This window comes from Salvelinus fontinalis, chromosome 39 (assembly GCF_029448725.1).
Source record: "Salvelinus fontinalis isolate EN_2023a chromosome 39, ASM2944872v1, whole genome shotgun sequence".
In the NCBI taxonomy this organism is placed as follows: Eukaryota; Metazoa; Chordata; class Actinopteri; order Salmoniformes; family Salmonidae; genus Salvelinus; species Salvelinus fontinalis.
In genome coordinates, this window is record NC_074703.1 from 7677069 (window position 1) to 7702120 (window position 25052).

Genomic DNA, 25052 nt, shown 5'->3' on the forward strand with positions numbered 1-25052 from the left:
ACGGCCCATGGACAGTAAGGGACTAAACAGGAGACGACGGTCCATGGACAGTAAGGGACTAAACAGGAGACGACGGTCCATGGACAGTAAGGGACTAAACAGGAGACGACGGTCCATGGACAGTAAGGGACTAAACAGGAGACGGCCCATGGACAGTAAGGGACTAAACAGGAGACGGCCCATGGACAGTAAGGGACTAAACAGGAGACGGCCCATGGACAGTAAGGGACTAAACAGGAGACGGTCCATGGACAGTAAGGGACTAAACAGGAGACGACAGGCCCATGGACAGTAAGGGACTAAACAGGAGACGGTCCATGGCCAGTAAGGGACTAAACAGGAGACGACGGTCCATGGCCAGTAAGGGACTAAACAGGAGACGACGGTCCATGGCCAGTAAGGGACTAAACAGGAGACGACGGTCCATGGCCAGTAAGGGACTAAACAGGAGACGACGGTCCATGGCCAGTAAGGGACTAAACAGGAGACGGTCCATGGACAGTAAGGGACTAAACAGGAGACGGTCCATGGACAGTAAGGGACTAAACAGGAGACGGTCCATGGACAGTAAGGGACTAAACAGGAGACGGCCCATGGACAGTAAGGGACTAAACAGGAGACGGTCCATGGCCAGTAAGGGACTAAACAGGAGACGGTCCATGGCCAGTAAGGGACTAAACAGGAGACGGTCCATGGCCAGTAAGGGACTAAACAGGAGACGGTCCATGGCCAGTAAGGGACTAAACAGGAGACGGTCCATGGCCAGTAAGGGACTAAACAGGAGACGGTCCATGGACAGTAAGGGACTAAACAGGAGACGGTCCATGGACAGTAAGGGACTAAACAGGAGACGGTCCATGGCCAGTAAGGGACTAAACAGGAGAATACAGAGTAAGATGAATACAAAGTGAGGCTGTGCTGTTCTGATTTGCAGCAAGGTGGTGCTCTGGATAGTGTGTGTACTTCTGATAGGCAGATAGGTCTAGTAGTGGACAGGCTGTCCTAAAAACAGAGGAGAGGAGATGAGAGAAACAGAGGAGATGAGAGGATATGTTCAGTGAGGTGGAACAGTAGAGGAGAGCTGTTAGGGGTGACAGAGCAGAACAGTCCGAAAACATCACACACATGTGCACAGATGCACACGCACAGGGAGGGAAATTACAAATCAAAGAAGAGAAGAAGAAGAGAAGAAGAAGAAAAGAAAGAAGGATGAGGAAGAAAGAGAAGGGCCCCACCCGTATGGTGGTGTCCTCAGAGGAGGTGATGAGTGTGTGTCCCTCCGGGGTGAACTGGCAGTGGAGAACTGTCCTGGTGTGACCCTGAAGAGTGGCTAGAGAGGTCCCCGACGGCACCTCCAACACCTGGGGAGAGAGAGGGAGGAAGGAGAAGGGAGAGAGACAGATGATTCCATTTCAATCCTTTATTACTGTGTCAAAAGAGCAAAAACAAATCTATTAAAATCATGAGTTGACACACATCCCAAGAAGTTGGAGAGGTGTTGACTAACAGAATAGTAAACTTAGATTTTTTTTTATAAGATAGTCACACACTATATTTTGCTCCCAAATGTGTAGAAACAAGCAACTGCTCAAGTGAGATGGAAAACAGGAGACAGAAAGAGGAGGGAACACAGAGATAATTAGAGGGGAAAGCTGGGAGGATAAATTGATAACCTTCTGACTGTCTATGGGTAAGCCTAGACCAAAACTAGTAAAAGAGCAAAATAAAAATATATAGAACAAAAAAGGAAACCAAAGTAATGCATTTGGGTTGACAGTGATAAGCTCATAAAAAAGGAATTTTGTAAAATATTACCGGGCTCTGCGTGCGATTGATCAGCCCATTCGGAGAATAGATCTGCCCTGACTGCTTTGTGTGAGGGTTCGACAGAACACTGTCACAGCAGGAGAAAAAGCAGCTCTGATGCCCAAAGAACTGCCTTCAAGTTACAAAACTACTTTAATCTTATAAAAGGGAGATAACGGAAACTCTGACAACCTAGAGTACATTGAGGTCCTAGAAGTCCAACTGTCTTAGAAACTTCCTGCTCCATCTTTGCTAACTTGACTGAGTAGTTGGACTAGAATTTTAAGGCTGAATTCTGTTGACATTGAACTATTGGAAATTATTGCAAACTTAAGTTATTAAACATACTTGAAGTCTATTAATATTATCACAAAATAATTCAACCCAATTAACCCTCCTGGTATGATATCTGTAGTGTAAACCAATAATCCAAAAGGCAAAGAAACACACAAGCTCATAACTTTAGACGAAAAATGACTACACATGCACGCAAGCATGCACACACAGACACTCACAGACAAGGTGAAATCTCAATCTAGGATTCACCTTGTACTAAAATATTTAAACCTCTCATATAAAACCCTACTTCAAACAAACGAGTGAGAAGGCTAGCCGAAGGGCATGCCAACCAGAGGACGCTCTGCGATGCTACTGGGAAACGGGTTTCAAAAGGTTGCCAGCTCACCTCAAGGTTTGGGAATGAGGCAGCAGGGAGGGTGCCCAGGCGATATGGGGGAAAGGTTGAGTAAAACATGTTAGCGTTAGGAATACTAGTTTGGCTTATGACGCTTAGGAATAAACAGATCAACGAAAGCAGCACAGATCTGATCTGAGAGCAGTGATCATCGGAGCACCTTACGATGAGCGGGTTAACATGTACAGATCCCTGATCTGTTTACATCCACTGCCTCCCTAGTGTCATACTGCATACAGAAAGATATGCTGTGATGTGCACCTTAAACTCCATTTGAACAATAGATCACTGCACAGTACCGGAGCTATCCCTCACCCTGACACTGATCACAATCCCTTTAAAAAGGTCAAGGACCACACACACACCTTAAAATACTATTTAAGTATTTGATTGATTGAGCCTTGATTGAGCCTGGTGCAAATGGATAAATGGAATAGTCCCAACAGTGCACACCCTGACCATCTAGGCAGACTTAAGCAAAGTATTTATAATATTATTTGAATCCAGGCCGAAGCGGAGGATGGCTCATAGTAATGGCTGGACTGGTATCAATCACATAGAAACCACGTGTTCGATACAATTCCATTCACTCCATTCCAGCCATTATTATGAGCCGTCCTCCCCTCAGCAGCCTCCACTGTGTGCTTCGACCTGGATTCAAATAATATTATAAATACTTTGCTTTAGTCTGCCTAGATGTCACAGATGCCATATCACGCTACTATACCTGCACACTGTCTGTTTCTAGCCCTAGCAACAAGCTCCTGTGAGGGGTCAGCCGCTGTAGAGTCCTCCATCCAATGGTCCTCAGTACCTGCCTAACTGTCATCCCTCCTGCCTGGGGTAGAACACACACAGTCACTCTCTTCAACACTCCTGTCCCTCTCTTTCTCCAGCTCACCCTCTCTTCTTTTCCTTCTTAATAGAAAAACAGCATGTCATTTCAACAGAGGAGAGAACCGAGCCAATCAAAGTGGCAATTACGGCCCAGAAAGAAGACTAGAATGTGAGGCATGCGTCAAACTGAGTCAATGACAACGAGGGCATTGCTTTGTGAGTTCATTAGAGTTCTGGTCCATTTTTACCTCTCTGCTCTAATAGCACAGTGGCTCTGATGTGGAGAGAAAGAAAGAGCAGGCAGAGAGACACAGAGAGACAGAGACAGAGCGAGAGGGAGAGGAAGAGCTAGAGGGAGCGCGAGAGCTAGAGGGAGAGAGAGCGCGAGAGCTAGAGGGAGAGAGAGTGCGAGAGAGTGCGAGAGAGGGCGAGAGAGGGCGAGAGAGTGCGAGAGAGGGCGAGAGAGGGCGAGAGAGGGCGAGAGAGGGCGAGAGAGGGCGAGAGAGGGCGAGAGAGGGCGAGAGAGGGCAAGAGAGAGGGCGAGAGAGGGCGAGAGAGGGCGAGAGGGGAAGAGAGAGGGCGAGAGGGGAAGAGAGAGGGCGAGAGGGGAAGAGAGAGGGCGAGAGGGGAAGAGAGAGGGCGAGAGGGGAAGAGAGAGGGCGAGAGGGGAAGAGAGAGGGCGAGAGGGGAAGAGAGAGGGCGAGAGGGGAAGAGAGAGGGCGAGAGGGGAAGAGAGAGGGCGAGAGGGGAAGAGAGAGGGCGAGAGGGGAAGAGAGAGGGCGAGAGGGGAAGAGAGAGGGCGAGAGGGGAAGAGAGAGGGCGAGAGGGGAAGAGAGAGGGCGAGAGGGGAAGAGAGAGGGCGAGAGGGGAAGAGAGAGGGCGAGAGGGGAAGAGAGAGGGCGAGAGGGGAAGAGAGAGGGCGAGAGGGGAAGAGAGAGGGCGAGAGAGGGCGAGAGAGGGCGAGAGAGGGCGAGAGAGGGCGAGAGAGGGCGAGAGAGGGCAAGAGAGAGGGCGAGAGGGCAAGAGAGAGGGCGAGAGGGGAAGAGAGAGGGCGAGAGGGGAAGAGAGAGGGCGAGAGGGGAAGAGAGAGGGCGAGAGGGGAAGAGAGAGGGCGAGAGGGGAAGAGAGAGGGCGAGAGGGGAAGAGAGGGGAAGAGAGAGGGCAAGAGAGGGGAAGAGAGAGGGCGAGAGGGGAAGAGAGAGGGCGAGAGGGGAAGAGAGAGGGCGAGAGGGGAAGAGAGAGGGCGAGAGGGGAAGAGAGAGGGCGAGAGAGGGCGAGAGAGGGCGAGAGAGGGCGAGAGAGGGCGAGAGAGGGCGAGAGAGGGCGAGAGAGGGCGAGAGAGGGCGAGAGAGGGCGAGAGAGGGCGAGAGAGGGCGAGAGAGGGCGAGAGGGGAAGAGAGGGGAAGAGAGGGGAAGAGAGGGGAAGAGAGGGGAAGAGAGAGGGCGAGAGGGGAAGAGAGAGGGCGAGAGGGGAAGAGAGAGGGCGAGAGAGGGCAAGAGAGGGCGAGAGAGGGCAAGAGAGAGGGCGAGAGGGGAAGAGAGAGGGCGAGAGGGGAAGAGAGAGGGCGAGAGGGGAAGAGAGAGGGCGAGAGGGGAAGAGAGAGGGCGAGAGGGGAAGAGAGAGGGCGAGAGGGGAAGAGAGAGGGCGAGAGGGGAAGAGAGAGGGCGAGAGGGGAAGAGAGAGGGCGAGAGGGGAAGAGAGAGGGCGAGAGGGGAAGAGAGAGGGCGAGAGGGGAAGAGAGAGGGCGAGAGGGGAAGAGAGAGGGCGAGAGGGGAAGAGAGAGGGCGAGAGGGGAAGAGAGAGGGCGAGAGGGGAAGAGAGAGGGCGAGAGGGGAAGAGAGAGGGCGAGAGGGGAAGAGAGAGGGCAAGAGAGAGGGCGAGAGGGGAAGAGAGGGGAAGAGAGAGGGCGAGAGAGGGCGAGAGGGGAAGAGAGAGGGCGAGAGGGGGCGAGAGAGGGCGAGAGAGGGCGAGAGAGGGCAAGAGAGGGCAAGAGAGGGCAAGAGAGAGGGCGAGAGGGGAAGAGAGAGGGCGAGAGGGGAAGAGAGAGGGCGAGAGGGGAAGAGAGAGGGCGAGAGGGGAAGAGAGAGGGCGAGAGGGGAAGAGAGAGGGCGAGAGGGGAAGAGAGAGGGCGAGAGGGGAAGAGAGAGGGCGAGAGGGGAAGAGAGAGGGCGAGAGGGGAAGAGAGAGGGCGAGAGGGGAAGAGAGAGGGCGAGAGGGGAAGAGAGAGGGCGAGAGGGGAAGAGAGAGGGCGAGAGGGGAAGAGAGAGGGCGAGAGGGGAAGAGAGAGGGCGAGAGGGGAAGAGAGAGGGCGAGAGGGGAAGAGAGAGGGCGAGAGAGAGGGCGAGAGGGGAAGAGAGAGGGCGAGAGGGGAAGAGAGAGGGCGAGAGGGGAAGAGAGAGGGCGAGAGGGGAAGAGAGAGGGCGAGAGGGGAAGAGAGAGGGCGAGAGGGGAAGAGAGAGGGCGAGAGGGGAAGAGAGAGGGCGAGAGGGGAAGAGAGGGGAAGAGAGAGGGCGAGAGGGGAAGAGAGAGGGCGAGAGGGGAAGAGAGAGGGCGAGAGGGGGCGAGAGAGGGCGAGAGAGGGCGAGAGAGGGCAAGAGAGGGCAAGAGAGGGCAAGAGAGGGCGAGAGGGCAAGAGAGAGGGCGAGAGGGGAAGAGAGAGGGCGAGAGGGGAAGAGAGAGGGCGAGAGGGGAAGAGAGAGGGCGAGAGGGGAAGAGAGAGGGCGAGAGGGGAAGAGAGAGGGCGAGAGGGGAAGAGAGAGGGCGAGAGGGGAAGAGAGAGGGCGAGAGGGGAAGAGAGAGGGCGAGAGGGGAAGAGAGAGGGCGAGAGGGGAAGAGAGAGGGCGAGAGGGGAAGAGAGAGGGCGAGAGGGGAAGAGAGAGGGCGAGAGGGGAAGAGAGAGGGCGAGAGGGGAAGAGAGAGGGCGAGAGGGGAAGAGAGAGGGCGAGAGGGGAAGAGAGAGGGCGAGAGGGGAAGAGAGAGGGCGAGAGAGGAAGAGAGAGGGCGAGAGAGGGCGAGAGAGGGCGAGAGAGGGCGAGAGAGGGCGAGAGAGGGCGAGAGAGGGCGAGAGAGGGCGAGAGAGAGGGCAAGAGAGAGGGCGAGAGAGAGGGCAAGAGAGAGGGCGAGAGAGAGGGCAAGAGAGAGGGCGAGAGAGAGGGCAAGAGAGAGGGCGAGAGAGAGGGCAAGAGAGAGGGCGAGAGGGGAAGAGAGAGGGCGAGAGGGGAAGAGAGAGGGCGAGAGGGGAAGAGAGAGGGCGAGAGGGGAAGAGAGAGGGCGAGAGGGGAAGAGAGAGGGCGAGAGGGGAAGAGAGAGGGCGAGAGGGGAAGAGAGAGGGCGAGAGGGGAAGAGAGAGGGCGAGAGGGGAAGAGAGAGGGCGAGAGGGGAAGAGAGAGGGCGAGAGGGGAAGAGAGAGGGCGAGAGGGGAAGAGAGAGGGCGAGAGGGGAAGAGAGAGGGCGAGAGGGGAAGAGAGAGGGCGAGAGGGGAAGAGAGAGGGCGAGAGGGGAAGAGAGAGGGCGAGAGGGGAAGAGAGAGGGCGAGAGGGGAAGAGAGAGGGCGAGAGGGGAAGAGAGAGGGCGAGAGGGGAAGAGAGAGGGCGAGAGGGGAAGAGAGAGGGCGAGAGGGGAAGAGAGAGGGCGAGAGGGGAAGAGAGAGGGCGAGAGGGGAAGCGAGAGGGCGAGAGGGGAAGCGAGAGGGCGAGAGGGGAAGCGAGAGGGCGAGAGGGGAAGCGAGAGGGCGAGAGGGGAAGCGAGAGGGCGAGAGGGGAAGCGAGAGGGCGAGAGGGGAAGAGAGAGGGCGAGAGGGGAAGAGAGAGGGCGAGAGAGAGCGCGCGAGAGAGCGCGCGAGAGCTAGAGCGCGAGAGAGCGCGAGAGAGCGCGAGAGAGCGCGAGAGAGCGCGAGAGAGCGCGAGAGAGCGCGAGAGAGCGCGAGAGAGCGCGAGAGAGCGCGAGAGAGCGCGAGAGAGCGCGAGAGAGCGCGAGAGAGCGCGAGAGAGCGCGAGAGAGCGCGAGAGAGCGCGAGAGAGCGCGAGAGAGTGCGAGAGAGAGTGCGAGAGAGGGAAAGAGAGGGAGAGAGAGTGCGAGAGAGAGCGCGAGAGAGGGAGAGAGAGTGCGAGAGAGAGCGCGAGAGTGCGAGAGAGAGCGCGAGAGTGCGAGAGAGAGCGCGAGAGCTAGAGGGAGAGAGAGCGCGAGAGCTAGAGGGAGAGAGAGCGCGAGAGCTAGAGGGAGAGAGAGCGCGAGAGCTAGAGGGAGAGAGAGCGCGAGAGCTAGAGGGAGAGAGAGCGCGAGAGCTAGAGGGAGAGAGAGCGCGAGAGCTAGAGGGAGAGAGAGCGCGAGAGCTAGAGGGAGAGAGAGCGCGAGAGCTAGAGGGAGAGAGAGCGCGAGAGCTAGAGGGAGAGAGAGCGCGAGAGCTAGAGGGAGAGAGAGCGCGAGAGCTAGAGGGAGAGAGAGCGCGAGAGCTAGAGGGAGAGAGAGCGGGCGAGAGAGAGAGGGCGAGAGAGAGGGCGAGAGAGAGGGCGAGAGAGAGGGCGAGAGAGAGGGCGAGAGAGAGGGCGAGAGAGAGGGCGAGAGAGAGGGCGAGAGAGAGGGCGAGAGAGAGAGAGGGCGCGAGAGAGAGAGGGCGCGAGAGAGAGAGGGCGCGAGAGAGAGAGGGCGCGAGAGAGAGAGGGCGCGAGAGAGAGAGGGCGCGAGAGAGAGAGGGCGCGAGAGAGAGAGGGCGCGAGAGAGAGAGGGCGCGAGAGAGAGAGGGCGCGAGAGAGAGAGGGCGCGAGAGAGCGAGAGCGAGAGAGCGAGAGCGAGAGAGCGAGAGAGAAAGTGTGCGAGAGCTAGAGGGAGAGAGAGCGCTAGAGGGAGAGAGATTGCGAGAGAGTGCGCAAGAGCTAGAGAGAGAGAGAGCGAGAGCGAGAGCGAGCAAGAGTTAGAGGGAGGGAGAGAGAGAGAGAGCAAGAGAGAGGGAGGGAGAGAGAGAGAGCAAGAGAGGGCGAGAGAGAGAGAGAGAGCAAGAGAGGGCGAGAGAGAGAGAGCAAGAGAGAGAGCGAGAGAGAAAGAGAGCAAGAGTTAGAGGGAGAGAGAGAGAGAGCAAGAGTTAGAGGGAGAGAGAGAGAGAGAGAGAGAGAGAGTGCGAGAGAGAGTGCGAGAGAGAAAGAGGGAGAGAAAGAGTGCGAGCGAGAGTGCGAGAGAGAAAGAGGGAGAGAAAGAGTGCGAGCGAGAGTGCGAGCGAGAGTGCGAGCGAGAGTGCGAGAGAGAGTGCGAGAGAGAGCGCGAGAGAGAGCGCGAGAGAGAGCGCGAGAGAGAGCGCGAGAGAGAGCGCGAGAGAGAGCGCGAGAGAGAGCGCGAGAGAGAGCGCGAGAGAGAGCGCGAGAGAGAGCGCGAGAGAGAGCGCGAGAGAGAGCGCGAGAGAGAGCGCGAGAGAGAGCGCGAGAGAGAGCGCGAGAGAGAGCGCGAGAGAGAGCGCGAGAGTGCGCGAGAGTGCGCGAGAGTGCGCGAGAGTGCGCGAGAGTGCGAGAGTGCGAGAGAGAGCGCGAGAGTGCGAGAGCTAGAGGGAGAGAGAGCGCGAGAGCTAGAGGGAGAGAGAGCGCGAGAGCTAGAGGGAGAGAGAGCGCGAGAGCTAGAGGGAGAGAGAGCGCGAGAGCTAGAGGGAGAGAGAGCGCGAGAGCTAGAGGGAGAGAGAGCGCGAGAGCTAGAGGGAGAGAGAGCGCGAGAGCTAGAGGGAGAGAGAGCGCGAGAGCTAGAGGGAGAGAGAGCGCGAGAGCTAGAGGGAGAGAGAGAGTGCGAGAGAGAGGGCGAGAGAGAGGGCGAGAGAGAGGGCGAGAGAGAGGGCGAGAGAGAGGGCGAGAGAGAGGGCGCGAGAGAGAGAGGGCGCGAGAGAGAGAGGGCGCGAGAGAGAGAGGGCGCGAGAGAGAGAGGGCGCGAGAGAGAGAGGGCGCGAGAGAGAGAGGGCGCGAGAGAGAGAGGGCGCGAGAGAGAGAGGGCGCGAGAGAGAGAGGGCGCGAGAGAGAGAGGGCGCGAGAGAGAGAGGGCGCGAGAGAGAGAGGGCGCGAGAGAGAGAGGGCGCGAGAGAGAGAGGGCGCGAGAGAGAGAGGGCGCGAGAGAGCGAGAGAGAAAGTGTGCGAGAGCTAGAGGGAGAGAGAGCGCGCTAGAGGGAGTGAGAGCGCTAGAGGGAGAGAGAGAGAGAGAGATTGCGAGAGAGTGCGCAAGAGCTAGAGAGAGAGAGAGCGAGAGCGAGAGCGAGCAAGAGTTAGAGGGAGGGAGAGAGAGAGAGAGCAAGAGAGAGGGAGGGAGAGAGAGAGAGCAAGAGAGGGCGAGAGAGAGAGAGAGCAAGAGAGGGCGAGAGAGAGAGAGAGAGAGCAAGAGAGGGCGAGAGAGAGAGAGCAAGAGAGAGAGCGAGAGAGAGAGAGCAAGAGAGAGAGCGAGAGAGAAAGAGAGCAAGAGTTAGAGGGAGAGAGAGAGCAAGAGTTAGAGGGAGAGAGAGAGAGAGAGCAAGAGTTAGAGGGAGAGAGAGAAAGAGGGAGAGAAAGAGTGCGAGAGAGAGCGGGGGGGGGGGGGGGGGCAGACAACTGCAGCAGCGGTCCTGGAATGAAACAAACAGCAGCTCCCCCTGGTGTAAATGAGAGGAATTAGATGTAATGGAACAGGTGTGAAGACCAACACAAGTATACTCACAGTGAAACCAACATTTCCATGGTATGCCCACTTTTCACATATTAACTAACTGATATTACACAACCCTGCAGTGTCTTTCAGATCCACTCAATTCAACCATTATCATCCCTCTGTCCTCATCCCCCTCTTGACTGTCTTGACTGAGAAGAGTAGACAGACACCCAGGTGTGTGTGTGCCTGTGTGAAGAGGCCTGAGTTATTATAATCCATTAACCCCTGTGTTGGTTAGAGCCCAGGCCCCCTTCATTAATTAGAGGTTCCTGAGGAGCGGCCCCAACTGGAGTACAGAGTTCTACACACCTGCCAGGGGACAGAGGGTGTGTGACACCACTTCCATGGACATCCCTGAGTCTTTTTGGCTGGAGACGTGAGAAACACCTCCGCCAGCAAGGTGAACATGATTTTTACACACCACATCGAACTCTTCCAAGCATAGGCAGACCACAGTAGTCACAATGGTACTAGAACAGCACCAGTGGTAAAACTGTCAAACTTAGTTTTGGTGTAACATTGTGTACAGCTTAAACCTGCAAAAATGTCTCTACCTGCCTTTCCTACAGCTCAGTTGGTCTTTATCAAGTTTGGCAGTGATACAGTCTTCTCCAGCCAAAAAGCCTTTTACATTCCTGGCACTTTTCCCTCATAGCACCTGCACTTTTGTCAAGTTAAGCATAAATTATACGTAAGCATTTTCCTACTTTTGTGTCCTTGAAGATTTTTGCTTTCTGGTATGTGTGTGAGGGTAAAAAAGTGTGTGTAGGTGTGTGTATATGTGAGCGTACCTGTATCGTCCCATCCTCTCGTCCCAGCCCCACGGCTGAGGTCTGTGAGCAGATAGCAGTGCAGCGGATACGAGACTCCTGGTCCTCTGACTGGAACATCACCGCTCCGGTCCTCCCATCCCTCACCTGACACACACACACACACACACACGTCAGCCTGCTGGGTTAACACCTGTCACATCTGTAAGACATCATTGTGTGCGCGCGCGAGTCCAGCCTAGTCCTCTCACCTGCAGTCTGTTGCGGTTGTCGGCGGCGACCACGGTAATGTCACCGTTGTTAAAGAGCACGTCAGAGTCCCTCTTCAGACAGACAGCTGAGGAGGTGTGGACTTTATTAGTCTCCCACACCTGACACACACACATCACGGCATTACATTTTTTATGCCATTAAAATGTTAAATGGTTAAGTACAATATGTCACGAAAAGGGTTAACTGATGAAGACAGATTGGACAAATTATTGACAAACAGACGGCAGACGCACACACACTTACCCTGACGGTCTGGTCATCAGAACAGGAGAGCAGTAGAGATCCGTCAGGGGAGAACTGGACTCTATGGACCCAGCTCAGATGACCACTACAGTCAGCCATCTTCTTACTGGTCTCAATGTCCCACAGCTGGAGGGAAGAGACGTATGATGTCATATCCTGCCGTATGATGGTAAAGTAGTTTGATAGGGCTATAACCACCATGTGTGTACCGACATGGCACAGTGTAATAGTCAACAGGCTGTGTGTGTCTCTGTGTGTGTGTGTGTGTGTGTGTGTGTGTGTGTGTGTGTGTGTGTGTGTGTGTGTGTGTGTGTGTGTGTGTGTGTGTGTGTACCTACATGGCACAGTGTAACAGTCAACAGGCTGTGTGTGTGTGTGTACCTCCACAGCATAGTGTGACAGTGCGATGGCCACCAGGTTGCTGCTGGGACAGGCGTGACAGTACTGCACCGTGCTCAGACGACTGGTCCGGATCTCCAACAACATGGCCGCCGTCTCTACATCAAACACCTGGGAACAGCAGGAGGGATCTGTCACTACACCATAGTTATAGCTGGTGATCGCTCTCTAGTGCAACTGCCAATATGTGGGGCACAAAATGGCTTCCATGCATAAGTTAGTTAGAACTTTCTAGACACTTCTTGGTGGCCCCTTGGAGGGCTCATAGGTTGTTAGGTCAGACCATGTAGAGATCTAATTGTAAGTTGCTCTGGAGTGTTTGCTAAATGACTCAAATGTAATGTGAACTGTAAAGGACATGACGGGGTGGGATTAGATGGAAGCAATATGGTAATATTATATACTGCGCCACTGGCACGCCACTGGCCTCCCGGGTGGCGCAGTGGTCTAGGGCACTGCATCGCAGTGCTAGCTGCGCCACCAGAGTCTCTGGGTTCGCGCCCAGGCTGGGCTGGGTTCGCGCCCAGGCTCTGTCGCAGCCGGCCGCAACCGGGAGGTCCGTGGGGCAACGCACAATTGGCATAGCGTCGTCCGGGTTAGGGAGGGTTTGGCCGGTAGGGATATCCTTGTCTCAGTATGTAAAATGTAATAAAAATGTATGCACTCTACTGTAAGTCGCTCTGGATAAGAGCGTCTGCTAAATGACTAAAATGTAAATGTAATAGCCTGATAAGCTGCTAAGTGAAGTCTCAACTGCAGGTTTTGTTTTCAATATTTTTTCTGACTTTGCAGCTGTCCCATCTAGCAGAAAGCACTCAGTTCTGCCTCCAGGGCTAGACTCATGACAATACATGTCAACCTGCATCTCAAACATCGATGATGATTTCCATATCTTCCAACTTGGCAAAACGTGGGATTGTGAAGGGAAAAGCAGACCGAAGAAAAGAAAGGGAAAGAGACGGAGAGAAAAGAGAGATTGAGGTGGAAAACAAAAGAGTTCCAACTGCTGTTACTACGTGCCGTAATTATTTTTAAAGTTCATCAAGCTATCTATTCTTCTATCAATACTAGCCTACAAACTGACAACTCTGACATTCAACTCCACTCTGACATTCAACTCCACTCCGACATTCAACTCCACTCCGACATTCAACTCCACTCCGACTCCTGGAGTGGAGAGAACAGACACGGACACACAGAGACCTTTACATTTCCCAGGAGTGGGACGGCTTCATTCTCAGTCAGAACACACGCGTCTACCCTCTGACGGGCAGACAGGCCCAAATACCAAAACATGAAAGACAAGTTGTCCAGGCCATTCTCATTGCTTCACGGACAGATTGCTCTAGGAGCAGTTGCTAGACAAGAACATACCGCTGAACACAAATATATTGACAGAATTTGACAGATATGCTATGCAGTGCGTCGACACAGTGTACAAAACATTATGAACACCTGCTCTTTCCATGACAGACTGACCAGGTGAATCCAGGTAAAAACCTTAGATGTCACTTGTTAAATCCACTTCAATCAGTGTAGATGAAGGGGAGGAGACAGGGTAAAGAAGAATTTTTAAGCTTTGAGACAATTGAAAAATGGATTGTGTGTGTGTGCCATTCAGAGGGTGAATGAGTAAGACAAAAGATTTAAGTGCCTTTGATCGGGGTATGGTAGTAGGTGCCAGGCGCACTGGTTTGTGTCAAAAACTACAACGCTGCTGGGTTTATCACAGTTTTATCAAGAATGGTCCACCACCCAAAGGACATCTAGCCAACTTGACACAACTGTGGGAAGCATTGGAGTCAGCATGGGCCAGCATCCCTGTGGAACGCTTTGTAGAGTCGATGCCCCAACGAAATGACGCTGTTCTGAGGGCAATCGCTAGTAATTACTATCTTGTCTCATCGCTACAACTCCCGTACGGGCTCGGTAGAGACGAAGGTCGAAAGCCATGCGTCCTCCGAAGCACAACCCAACCAAGCCGCACTGCTTCTTAACACAGCGCTCCTCCAACCCGGAAGCCAGCCGCACCAATGTGTCGGAGGATACACCGTGCACCTGGCCCCCTTGGTTAGCGCGCACTGCGCCCGGGCCCGCCACAGGAGTCGCTGGAGCACGATGAGACAAGGATAACCCTCCCTAAACCAGTGCCCTAGACCACTGCACCACCCGGGAGGCCCTGACTGGTTTTCTAATCTACGGCCCTACTTTTTTTAAAGGTATCTGTGACCAACAGATCTGCATATTCCCAGTCATGTGACATCCATAGATTAGGAACGATTGAACAATTTCCTTTTATCAACCGTAACTAACTCAGTAAAATCATTGAAATTGTTGCATGTTGTGTTTCTATTTTTATTCAGTGTAGTATTAGCCATAGCATGAGCATTAGCTCATGTCCCCCAGTTACCGAAGTCCATTCAACATTCTGCCAGCTCCTACTCTGATGAATCGCAACATGCTAAACAAATCTGGTCCGAGTCATGGAGCTCCGCCAGGGGACCACCTCTCAGTCCCTGTGCCCACGCCACGGCCCCATGCCCGCCTGACGGAGCAGAGCAGAGGCTTACTCACTCAGCAGGGGAGGGCTGGCTCTTCAACACTCACAAAGACTGCGTTCCTGGCAGCACAGATGATGGTCCTGCCGTCTGCTGACCAGGTGCTGCACTTCACTATGACCTCAGTCTGCTCGCTCTGCTCCGGGAACATGTCCGCCACGTCTATGGACTTCCACTCATTGGCCGAGGACACCTCCCACAGCTGAAACGCACACGCAAGCACACACACAGGTAGGCACGCACACATATGTGCACAGAAACACATACACACACACAGGTATGTACAATTAATGTTGTTAAATACATACTAGTAGTCTACACCTAAATGAAAAACCTTTATCTATATTTGCTAATATAAACACACAAAGCCATAGGCGGTGACTATGCCCCACCCACCTTCAGGGTTCCGTCGCTGGAAGAGGTGGAGAGGTAGGCGTCATCAGGGGAGAAACAGCAGTGATTGACAGGCTCCAAATGACCAAACATGGTGTTCTGGGAGGAGGGTTTATTGATGTTCCACAGCTAGAGAGAGAGAGAGTGGGAGATATAGATAGATATATCTCTCCCTCCCTATATATATATATATATATATCTATATATATATATATCTTATAGCCAGAGTGCAAAAAATGTGGCCTACTTCATGGTTTTAAAATCGCACAACAGAAACAGGCACACACAACACAGGCTCACCTTGGTGTTCATGAACTTGTCGTTGGAGCAGGTGGCCAGTAGGAGGCGTCGGCGTGTGTTGGTGAACTGGCAGCGGTTGACCTGCTCCTCGTGTTCGTCCTCAAACACCCTCATCAGAGTCCCACGCTCCACGTTCCAAACCTGGCACACAACACAGATACTGTAGTTACACAGATATACAACTCTCTTTTATTTGCTTTCCAAACCTTTTACACAACACACAAACGACTTCCGTCTGTCGAAGTCGGGTTGTCAGGCAAGTCTGTCTGAAGTCTGTCCAAAGTTTGAATGGCAGAGGGGAGGGTTCCACACCATACCTTGACCTTCCTATCACTGGAGCAGGTTGCTAGGAGACGGTCATCCGGGGAGAAGGCGCAGCAGAGCACCTCATCGTCGTGGGCCTGGATCTCCAGCAGCTTCTCCCCAGAGGTGCTCTTAAACACCTGGAGAAGCACACAGGGCAGAGTTTATAGAGGACACCCACTCACACAAACAGGGATGTGTGGGAGATACAGTTGGTGAAGATTTATTTCAAAAGAATGTGTGTGTCTTACTCGCAGTGTCTTGCTGGAGCCACAGGAGGCGATATTGGTGCCGTCATGGGAGAAGCAGGCAGAGTAGATGGATCCCTGGTGGGGCTGGACCACCAGACGAGACAGGCTCTTCAGGCTACTTTTGTTCCTGGAACAAACCACAACCATAAATGACTTCGAGAATGTGAGCATGAGGGGATGTCAGAGGAAGTTGAACATCAGGGAATGAGACACGAACTTAGAGGGCCATAGAGTTGGATAGAGGGCACGTCTTTGCATTTACAATGGCTTCTGTTTTAGCATGGGCAGTGCCACTGACACTACGCTAAAACAGGCTTTGTGGTATTTGCGACACAAAACCAACTCTATGGTTAGGGTATGGTTGACAGGGGAATGGAATGCATAAGGGCTAGGGAGTAAGAGGTAGGGGTCAATACTGTACACAGATTAAGTAGTGAGTACGCTTATAAGCACATGAGCAGTGTGTATGGGCCTACTACTGACACCCAGTCAAGGAAGAGTCCCCCTCTGGTGGCCCTCTCCTGCGCCTGCAGCAGGGCCTGGCGGTACACCTCAGATGAGTCTGGCTGGGACAGGGCCAGCTGCACTACGTCAGGGAACGGACGCTGCTCCAACTGGTGGCCGTTCAGAGACAGGAACTCCTGGAAGTGGCTCCGCACCTCGCTGTTCTGGGGGGACCATAAAGAGAGACTCACAGCGAGGATGTGACAAACAGGGTGTTTCAATACTATGAGGGGAATTGAACAAGTACATACTGCGGGAGAAAGGAGAGATTGGAACACAACAATTGTATTCACAGGCATGAAATGAGTAACTGTTTCTTGCATTGACATTTCTACATTGTAGTCGTTTAGCAGACGCTCTTATCCAGAGAGACTTACAGGAGAAATTAGGGTTAAGTGCCTTGCTCAAGGGCACAAGGACACATTTTTCACCTAGTCGGCCCAGGAATTCAAACCAGCGACGTTTTGGTTACAGGCCCAATGCTCTTAACCACTAGGCCACCATTGACTTACGAGGAATTGATACCAACCGCAAGATCTGAAAACCATATCAAATGAGGATAAAACAGGGTACATTTTAAGTTCCTCAGTGAACTTGGTGTTGATCAAATCCTGACCTCTTTGTCCAGTATGGCGCCGTACTCCACATAGTCATTGATGAGATGAGCCGGTCCCATAATCTGAGCTTTAGTTCTGACCCAGTCCAGAGAGAACATCAGAGAGCACAACTCCTAAAGGGAGAAAGGGGGAGGAGAGGAGAGAAGGAAGGGGTGTAAGGGTAACAGAAAAAGAGAGAAATATACAGGGAGAGAGAAAGAGATGGAGATAGAAGAAAGAGAGAGAGAGAAAAAGACGTTAGCGACTTGTGCTTGTCTGGCGAAGGCCTCCATCATACGGAGTGGTGCTTTTATCTCCATCAGACTGTTGAACAGCCATCACACCATCTCCTGTAGCAAGACGCAAAGAGAGACTCGCTCACAAAACACACACCAGCTCACACCAGCTCCCTCTCACACAAGCTCAAAGAAGCTCAAACTCACACAAGCTCAAACTCACACAAGCTCAAACAAGCTCTGAAAGTGTTATTTGGGTTGTTAATTAGATTTAGTTTAGATTATTTGTGTACCTCTTAGGAGCTAGTAACACAAGCATTTCCCTGCACCCGCTATAACATCTGCTAAACTGCGTACGCGACCCAAAAATGTTGATTTGATTTAGATGTGTGGGTTGTATGTGCGCGCGTGCGTACCTGTGTGAGGTTGGCCTTGGCCATGTGGTAGGTGAGGAATCTGAACCAGTAGAGGCACTCTTCATCTCCTGAGGTGGGGGGACCCTGGCTGTAGCGCTGCTGGTACTGACGCACCACCTTGGTGTGGAGGCTCTGGAACACACACACTTATTCAAAAACATACCATATTATAAACTGGGTGGTTTTAACCCCCTGAATTTCGATTGGCTGACAGCCGTGGTATAACAAGACCATATAGCACAGATATGACAAAACATTTATTTTAACTGCTTAATTACATTGGTAACCAGTTTATAATAGCAATAAGGCTCCTCAGGGGTTTGTGATATGGCCAATATACCACGGAGAAGGGCTGTTCTTAAGCCCGACGCAACACGGAGTGCCTGAACACAGCCCTCAGCCGTGGTATAATGGCCATACACCACAAACCCCTCGGACCTTATTGCTTAATTATAGTAGATTGATGTCCCAATAATGCAGGGCATAGAAGACATGAGTCTAACTGATTCATTCTATAAGCGACTGTCTAGTTTTCCAAGTTCTATGTACATTGAGTCTCTAGAAGACAGTGTTTTCCTTATATTGGATTTCAGAAAATGAATTAATTCCAACACATTTGACAAAAGTTAACAAACATCAAACTTTAGATACATTTCAAAATGGCCACCAGCATACATAACAACCCTATGTAAATGAAGATAGAGGGGTGTATGTTGGAGTCAGTGGAGGCTGCTGAGGGGAGGACTGCTCATAATAATGGCTCGAATGGAGTGTTTGATACCATTCCATTCACTCCCTACCGGACATTATTATGAGTCGTCCTCCTCTCAGCAGCCTCCACTGGCTGGAGTGTATGAGACCCACCTCTAGACCAGAGCGGTTCATCTCAGCCAGGAAGTCCAGCTGGAGGTCGTGGAGGTAGTAGAGGTAGGGCCGGTGGTGACAGTCACGGAACAGTAGGGACTTGTTCACAAAGTCCTGGAGAACGTCCTCCACCTCCTCCGGTTCTAGATCCCACAGAACCGACAGAACCTGCAGGCAGAGGAACATGGAGGACACAGGTTGGTGGTGGCACCTTAATTGGGGAGGACTGGCTCATAGTAATGGCTGGAACGCTATTCAAGACATTATTATGAGCCGTCCTCCCCTCAGCAGCCTCCTTTGATGGAAGAACAGGCTTCGATTTAGAGACAATGACCTGCTTCCTTGTCTTTTCTTATCTCTTATTATCTTATTCCCTCCTTCTTTCCACAAGGACAGCTCACAATGTCTCCATGGGTTGTGAATACTTTTTGGCTGAAGGTGGCGGATAGCCTTACCCTAACCTACTGTAGCCTAGCTTAGTTTAGCCTAACCTGACCTAACCAAACCTAGCCAAATCTAACCTTACCTACCCAAGCCTAACCATAATCCCCCCCGGCCAGTCTGACCTTGGCAGGTACTTTGACGTCCTTCTCCAGCACGGTGAGGTCAATGTACAGCTCCCTGTGTTCCTCAGACAGGACCTGGATGCTGGCAGCCATGGCCTGGTCAAGGGCATCGTAGTCATACGAAGACGACTTACGGATACGCTTGAACTTCTTCTGCTGGAGCGTGTGCAGGTAGTAGGCCCAGCGGTCCGGGAACTCCCGCAGCAGGGCCCCGATTAGGGACACCACCAAGGGGGAGCCTGGGGAAGAGAGGAGGGTAGAGGAGAGGTTTAGGTAGGCTGGTTGATTGTGCCAAGAGTTTTATATATATTTTTTTAATAGTTGAGATGTATCAAAACTAATAAATACAAATTCCATTTCTGTTACATGTCATAATTTAATGTATTGAATTTCAAATTTCACTAATTGAAATTTAATTTCATGATATAGTATGGAATTCTACAAGTCGTTGAAGGTTAACAGAACTTTCAGCAGGCATTAAGGGCTCCTTTTCTCCGAAGTCTATGCTCAGACTAATTTGACTATCAGTTTTTTGACTCAAACAAAAACAGGCTAACTGTCTCATACTCATTTGACTGATGTCCTGCGGGTAAGAGATAACTGAACATAACCACTATACAAAGCAAGCTATAAAAAGACATGAATAGGTGTACTGTGTATTGTGAAACACATTGTTCTGAAATAGCGCCTGCCCTACAGAGAAAGGTGCAGCTGAATGCAGAGGATCCACAGTACAACTGTGGTTTCTTTTTTATGAATCTTTTGTCATGGAGAAGAAAGTGCTGATTGTGTTTTTCTCAGGTCAGTGTCTTTATTATGATATTTAAAATATATATTTTATTACAATGTATTTACAATTGCATATCTGCAGCCAGCACATTTGTGTTCCAACCCAACACTATCACAAAGAATCAATGAACCATCAAGCTCTTGAGAAGAAGAATCTGCTAAAGTGCAATACTTTTAGATAGAGTTAAAATGTGAACATTAGTATTAAGAAATAGTAATACTATGATTTTTTCTGCTCTGAACTTTTAGATGATCAAATTGACTATTGATGTTGCAGCCTCTGGGTAGAAAGGTAGATATTATTGATGTTGCAGCCTCTGGGTAGAAGGGTAGATATTATTGATGTTGCAGCCTCTGGGTAGAAGGGTAGATATTATTGATGTTGCAGCCTCTGGGTAGAAGGATAGATATTATTGATGTTGCAGCCTCTGGGTAGAAGGATAGATATTATTGATGTTGCAGCCTCTGGGTAGAAGGATAGATATTATTGATGTTGCAGCCTCTGGGTAGAAGGGTAGATATTATTGATGTTGCAGCCCTTGAGGCAGTTACTTGAGATGACAATGAACCTCTTCACAGGGCTCTTCACACTATCCTCCTGTCAGTATCACTATGTAACGGACCCTAAAAACTGGACTGAAGCACAGAGGTACTGCAGAGAGAAGTACACGGACCTGGCCACCGTAAGCAACATGGAGGATATGAACAGACTGAACCACTTAACTATAGACAGCGATTATGATGGAGCAGTGTGGATAGGACTGAAGAAGGGACAGAATTTCAGGTGGCAGTGGTCTCTGGCAGACATAGACTACTATAGTAAGGGACAGACTCAGTTTAGTGAATTTTGGGACCAACACGAGCCAGGAAATTTGAATGAAGATTGTGGTGTCATGGAGAATTCTGGAAAATGGCACGACTATTTTTGCACTACTCAACACTTTCCAGTGTGCTACGACGGTGAGTGACATACTACATGTAATCTAGATAAAAACACACTAACCTAGTAACACCAGAGGACACCAGCAGCACATACAATTTCACCAAGTAACAGATTACTGTGGGGTTATCAAGGTCGCAACGTTTGTCTTTCAAATTATTTGTCAATTCCAAGCTTATGATTTCCAAAGGTTTATGAATTGACAACAGTTCAAATGGCACTGATCCAAACTCTGATCCAAACTCTGCTGGTTGCATTTGTCCCCATAGGGACTAAATCTCCAGCTGGTCGTTTCCTAATGGTTCAACAGCTAATGACCTGGAGGGAGGCTCAGCTCTACTGCAGAAAGAACCACACAGACCTGGCTAGCGTGAGGAACCAGACTGAGAACAAAGAGATCTGTAACGTGGCCGGGAGTAGCAACGTTTGGATCGGCCTGTTCAAAGACACCTGGGAATGGTCGGACCAGAGTAACTCCTCATTCAGATACTGGGTCGACAGAGAACTGAACAAGTCCTGCGCTGCTTGGAATCGCAGTATCTCAGGCCAATGGATAGACATAGAATGTCATATGGAATGTCCCTTTGTTTGCTACGGTAGTAAGTTAAGATCTCTTATTGTGCCATCGAACTCATCTCGTTAAATGGGCTATTGATTTGGAATAACTGTCCACACAGATTTAAATATGTAACATTCTTGTATGTAATGGTGACTGTTCATCTTAACTGTGTATATAACCAGCCACCCTGCGTCATGGGTTTTGCATTTTGTGGAGTTTAATTTGACTACCTTGACAATGTGTCTTTCAACATTCAGGTCCCCAAAGCTAAATTACCATAAAAAGGCTACATTATAGAATTGCCCACTATTATAGAATTATGAATTATTTCAATTGGTGTTTGAATTTCCAATTCATTCCCTGCTGAGAAGGGTTATATCTGTGTATGTGTTAGACCCAAGACCCCCAACAGTCAAGAAGATACAGGTAGTGAGAGTGAGGATGACCCCAGACCCAAACATGGACCTGAATGATGCTACGGTGAGGGAGGCCATTTTACAGCAGGTGAGTCTCACCCTCTTCATTTATAGATTTTTACCTTCATTTAACCATGCATGCCAGTTAACCCTTTACACTTTTTTTATTTTATTTAACTAGGCAAGTCAGTTAAGAACAAATTCTTATTTTCAATGACGGCCTAGGAACAGTGGGTTAACTGCCTTGTTCAGGGGCAGAACATTTGGATAATTTACAGGTTCAAAGAGGCAGATTTTATTCCCACCTGACCCAGATTGCGATTTAAAATGGGCCGTCAGTAAAACAACAGTAAACAACAGTAATTGTGTGAAGGTGGGATGCAGGGTTGTGTTCCAAACAAAACAACTACACATTTGCTTGCTCTAGTTCCTCAACAGCACCGCTAGGAGCTAAAAAAAAAAGCACTTTATATTTGAACACTCTTCTTTGAGTCATAAAAGTGCATTGGAATGACTTAAGAACTGTGCACACTTTGGAGAGGTGTGTGGCCACTTGGAGACACCAGTTAGTCCTCTCACTCAAACCCTTGTAATTGTTTTGTCTTATGTTGCACCTACCCCACATTTCCCAGGAATATTCTTATCATTCTACTGGATGGATCCAGAGTATTTCCAGATTTCGCTAATAACAAATGAAGTGAAAAGTACAGTAAATGTAAAATGCACATAAAATCAACAGTGCAATGTTTGGATTCAGTCTTGTATCAGGTGAACTGTTTTGTCCTCAACTTTGATCAAATAATTTTCCCACAATCTCCTAATTGTTCCCTTTCAATTTCTACCATGCTATTCATATTTCTTCTTTTGGAAACATTTCAACTTAGCCCTAACCATAAAGGTCAATTTCCCATGAGTGTAAAGGGTTAAGAATCAATTCTTATTCATAATGACCAACTCGCTGTGAACAAGTACAGTCCACTGCTCCTTACGTTAAGAGAGTTCTCCAAGTAATGATAAACCCTTCAAACCGTAAGAGTGCAGGTACCTACATATGGAAGCATATAGCTGCCATAATTAAATGTGTAATGCAAATTGGTTAATCCTACAATGTATTAATTCATAAATATTCCGTAAGATTAGGTGTTCAGGGCATAAATCCTGGTTCTGTTCCTCAGATAAGGGAGAAAATGAAGGCCAATGGGATAATTGAAAACTTCAAACTGAGATGGAAAGAGCAGCCAGATGGAAAGGTCTTCCACAAGGAAGAGAAGAAAGCATGACAGAAAGAGAGAAAAAAGGGGGCCGAAAAAAGAAGGAAGAGCTTTGAATAGAAGCACATGGAGTTAGTGTGTGGATCGGTTGCCCCGTGCCAGCTATAATTAATGATTCCCTTCTCATCTCACATTGTACTCATTTATCATGAACCATTATTAAATATCACAATTAAGTGATAATGCCCGAGAAGCCGGTGTTTGGAGGATATGTTGGCATGGGTGTTGTTAGGTCTGAGACGATGTCAAGAGCCAGCAAACTGTGCCATTAAATCCTCCAAACACTGGCTTCGAGGGCATTATCACTTTTATACAATGGGTTACCAACAAATTCAAATAACGATTTACATATTTTCATTAAAAACTTTATTTTGATTACCTTATTCATACTATTTCATCTTTCCAGGGTTGCTACCCAAGCCGGCTGGTTGTCTGTTCGTTCTATCGGTTCTATCGAACGACCCAGTCGTTCATTCTGAATGTTCCATAGCCATACTGGCTGGCAACGTTCTTATCCCTTGCTTGCTAGCTAGCCAACTACGGCTAACTTACAGTCACGTCAAACAGTGTAGCCAGAATAACAACAGTAGCTGCATTTGTTTAAGCTGTTTCCTAGTGACATTTACTTGGATACATCCATAACAATGAGCTAATGATGCACGATTTCTACTGGCCTAGAAAATTCTCTCTCTTGTCAGGACAGAGGAGCCAACAACACAACTAACACAATCACTAAAAACTGAAGTTGGAAAGACTGCAAACTAGCCCCGTTTCCTTTGACCTTTTTTCAATTTACATTTCTTTGTATATATCCATAAAAGTGATGCCAGCTGATTGTCTTCACTGTCATTTTCAACCTCTCCCTGACCGAGTCTATAATACCTACATGTTTCAAGCAGACCACCATAGTCCCTGTGCCCAAGGAAGCAAAGGTAACCTTCCCAAATGATTACCGCCCCGAGGCACTCACGTCTGTAGCCATAAAGTGCTTTGAAAGGCTGGTTATGGCTCACATCAACAGCATCATCCTGGATACCCTAGACCCACTCCAATTTGCATACCGCCCCAACAGATCCACAGATGATGCCATCTCTATTGCACTCCACACTGCCCTTTCCCACCTGAACAAAAGGAACACCTATGTGAGAATGCTGTTCATTGACTACAGCTCAGCGATCAAAACCACAGCACCCACAAAGCGCATCACTAAGCTAAGGACTCTGGGACAAAACACCTCCCTCTGCAACTGGATCCTGGACCTCCTGACGGGCCGCCCCCAGGTGGTGAGGGTAGGTAACAACATGTCTGCCATGCTGATCCTCAATACTGGGGCCCCTCAGGGGTGCGTGCTTAGTCCCCTCCTGTACTCCCTGTTCACCCACGACTGCGTGGCCAAACACGACTCCAACACCATCATTAAGTTTGCTGACGACAACAGTGGTAGGCCTGATTACCGACAACAATGAGACAGCATATAAGAAGGAAGTCAGAGACCTGGCAGTGTGGTGCCTGGACAACAACCTCTCCCTCAATGTGAGCAAGACAAAGAAGCTGATCGTGGACTACAGGAAAAGGCAGGCCGAACAGGCCCCCATTAACATCAACGGGCTGAAGTGGAGCGGGTCGAGTTTCAAGTTCCTTGGTGTCCACATCACCAACGAACTATCATAGTCCGAACACACCAAGACAGTTGTGAAGAGGGCATGACAACACCTTTTCCCCCTCAGGAGACTGAAAAGATTTGGCATGGGTCCCCAGATACTGAAAGAGTTTTACAGCTGCACCATCGAGAGCATCCTGACCGGTTGCGTCACCGCCTGGTATGACAACTGCTCGGCATCTGATCGTAAGGCGCTACAGAGGGTAGTGCATACGGCCCAGTACATCACTGGGGCCAAGCTTCCTGTCATCCAGGACCTATATACTAGGCAGTGTCAGAGGAAAGCCCAAAAATGTGTCAAAGACTCGTCAACCAAGTCATAGACTATCATCTCTGTTACCGCACGGCAAGTCGTACTGGAGGGCCAAGCCTAGCACCAAAAGCCTCCTTAACAGCTTCTACCCCCAAGCCGTAAGACTGCTGAACAATTAATCAAATGGCCACCCGGACTATTTATATTGTCCCCCCCCCCATTGTTTATTATCTATGCATAGTCACTTTAAACGGTGGTAACTTGTGGAATAGACACCAGCTGGAATGTGGTTTTAACCAATCAGCATTCAGGATTAGACCCACCCGTTGTATAATTACTATATTATCCATACTATTACAGAATGCCATGTTGCTGTTTAATTTGATGTTTAATTAGCTTGTTCTCTATTTAATCTGTTCATTATTTCTATCAATGTTTTTGGTCACTACATAATGCTTCCCAAATCCTTCATAAGATAATGTAATACTGTATTTCTCTTGAATATGTGA

The 25052-nt window shown here is 50.2% G+C and overlaps 1 protein-coding gene across 5 annotated transcripts in view; it reads right to left on the reverse strand.

The window, feature by feature from the left end:
- Positions 1-25052, reverse strand: part of LOC129838828 (apoptotic protease-activating factor 1-like) — a 91658-nt gene that overhangs the window by 61230 nt on the left and 5376 nt on the right. For 2 of the 5 annotated variants that reach the window (XR_008756907.1, XM_055906042.1), the window contains exons 8-22: positions 18656-18894; positions 18090-18257; positions 17226-17357; positions 16594-16707; positions 15957-16141; positions 15474-15600; positions 15237-15362; positions 14920-15060; positions 14623-14748; positions 14276-14428; positions 11651-11779; positions 11270-11395; positions 11005-11124; positions 10775-10900; positions 1236-1361 (exon numbers count right to left, since the gene is read on the reverse strand). Coding sequence is in view for 3 of the 5 variants with exons in the window: in XM_055906042.1 (XP_055762017.1) it covers positions 1236-1361; positions 10775-10900; positions 11005-11124; positions 11270-11395; positions 11651-11779; positions 14276-14428; positions 14623-14748; positions 14920-15060; positions 15237-15362; positions 15474-15600; positions 15957-16141; positions 16594-16707; positions 17226-17357; positions 18090-18257; positions 18656-18894 (2138 nt within the window). In the remaining 2 variants the exon portion in view is untranslated. Of the gene's footprint in view, positions 1-1235; positions 1362-3227; positions 3339-10774; positions 10901-11004; positions 11125-11269; positions 11396-11650; positions 11780-14275; positions 14429-14622; positions 14749-14919; positions 15061-15236; positions 15363-15473; positions 15601-15956; positions 16142-16593; positions 16708-17225; positions 17372-18089; positions 18258-18655; positions 18895-25052 lie in introns of those variants that run through there. The other 3 variants (XM_055906044.1, XR_008756908.1, XM_055906043.1) reach the window with 3 other exon arrangements.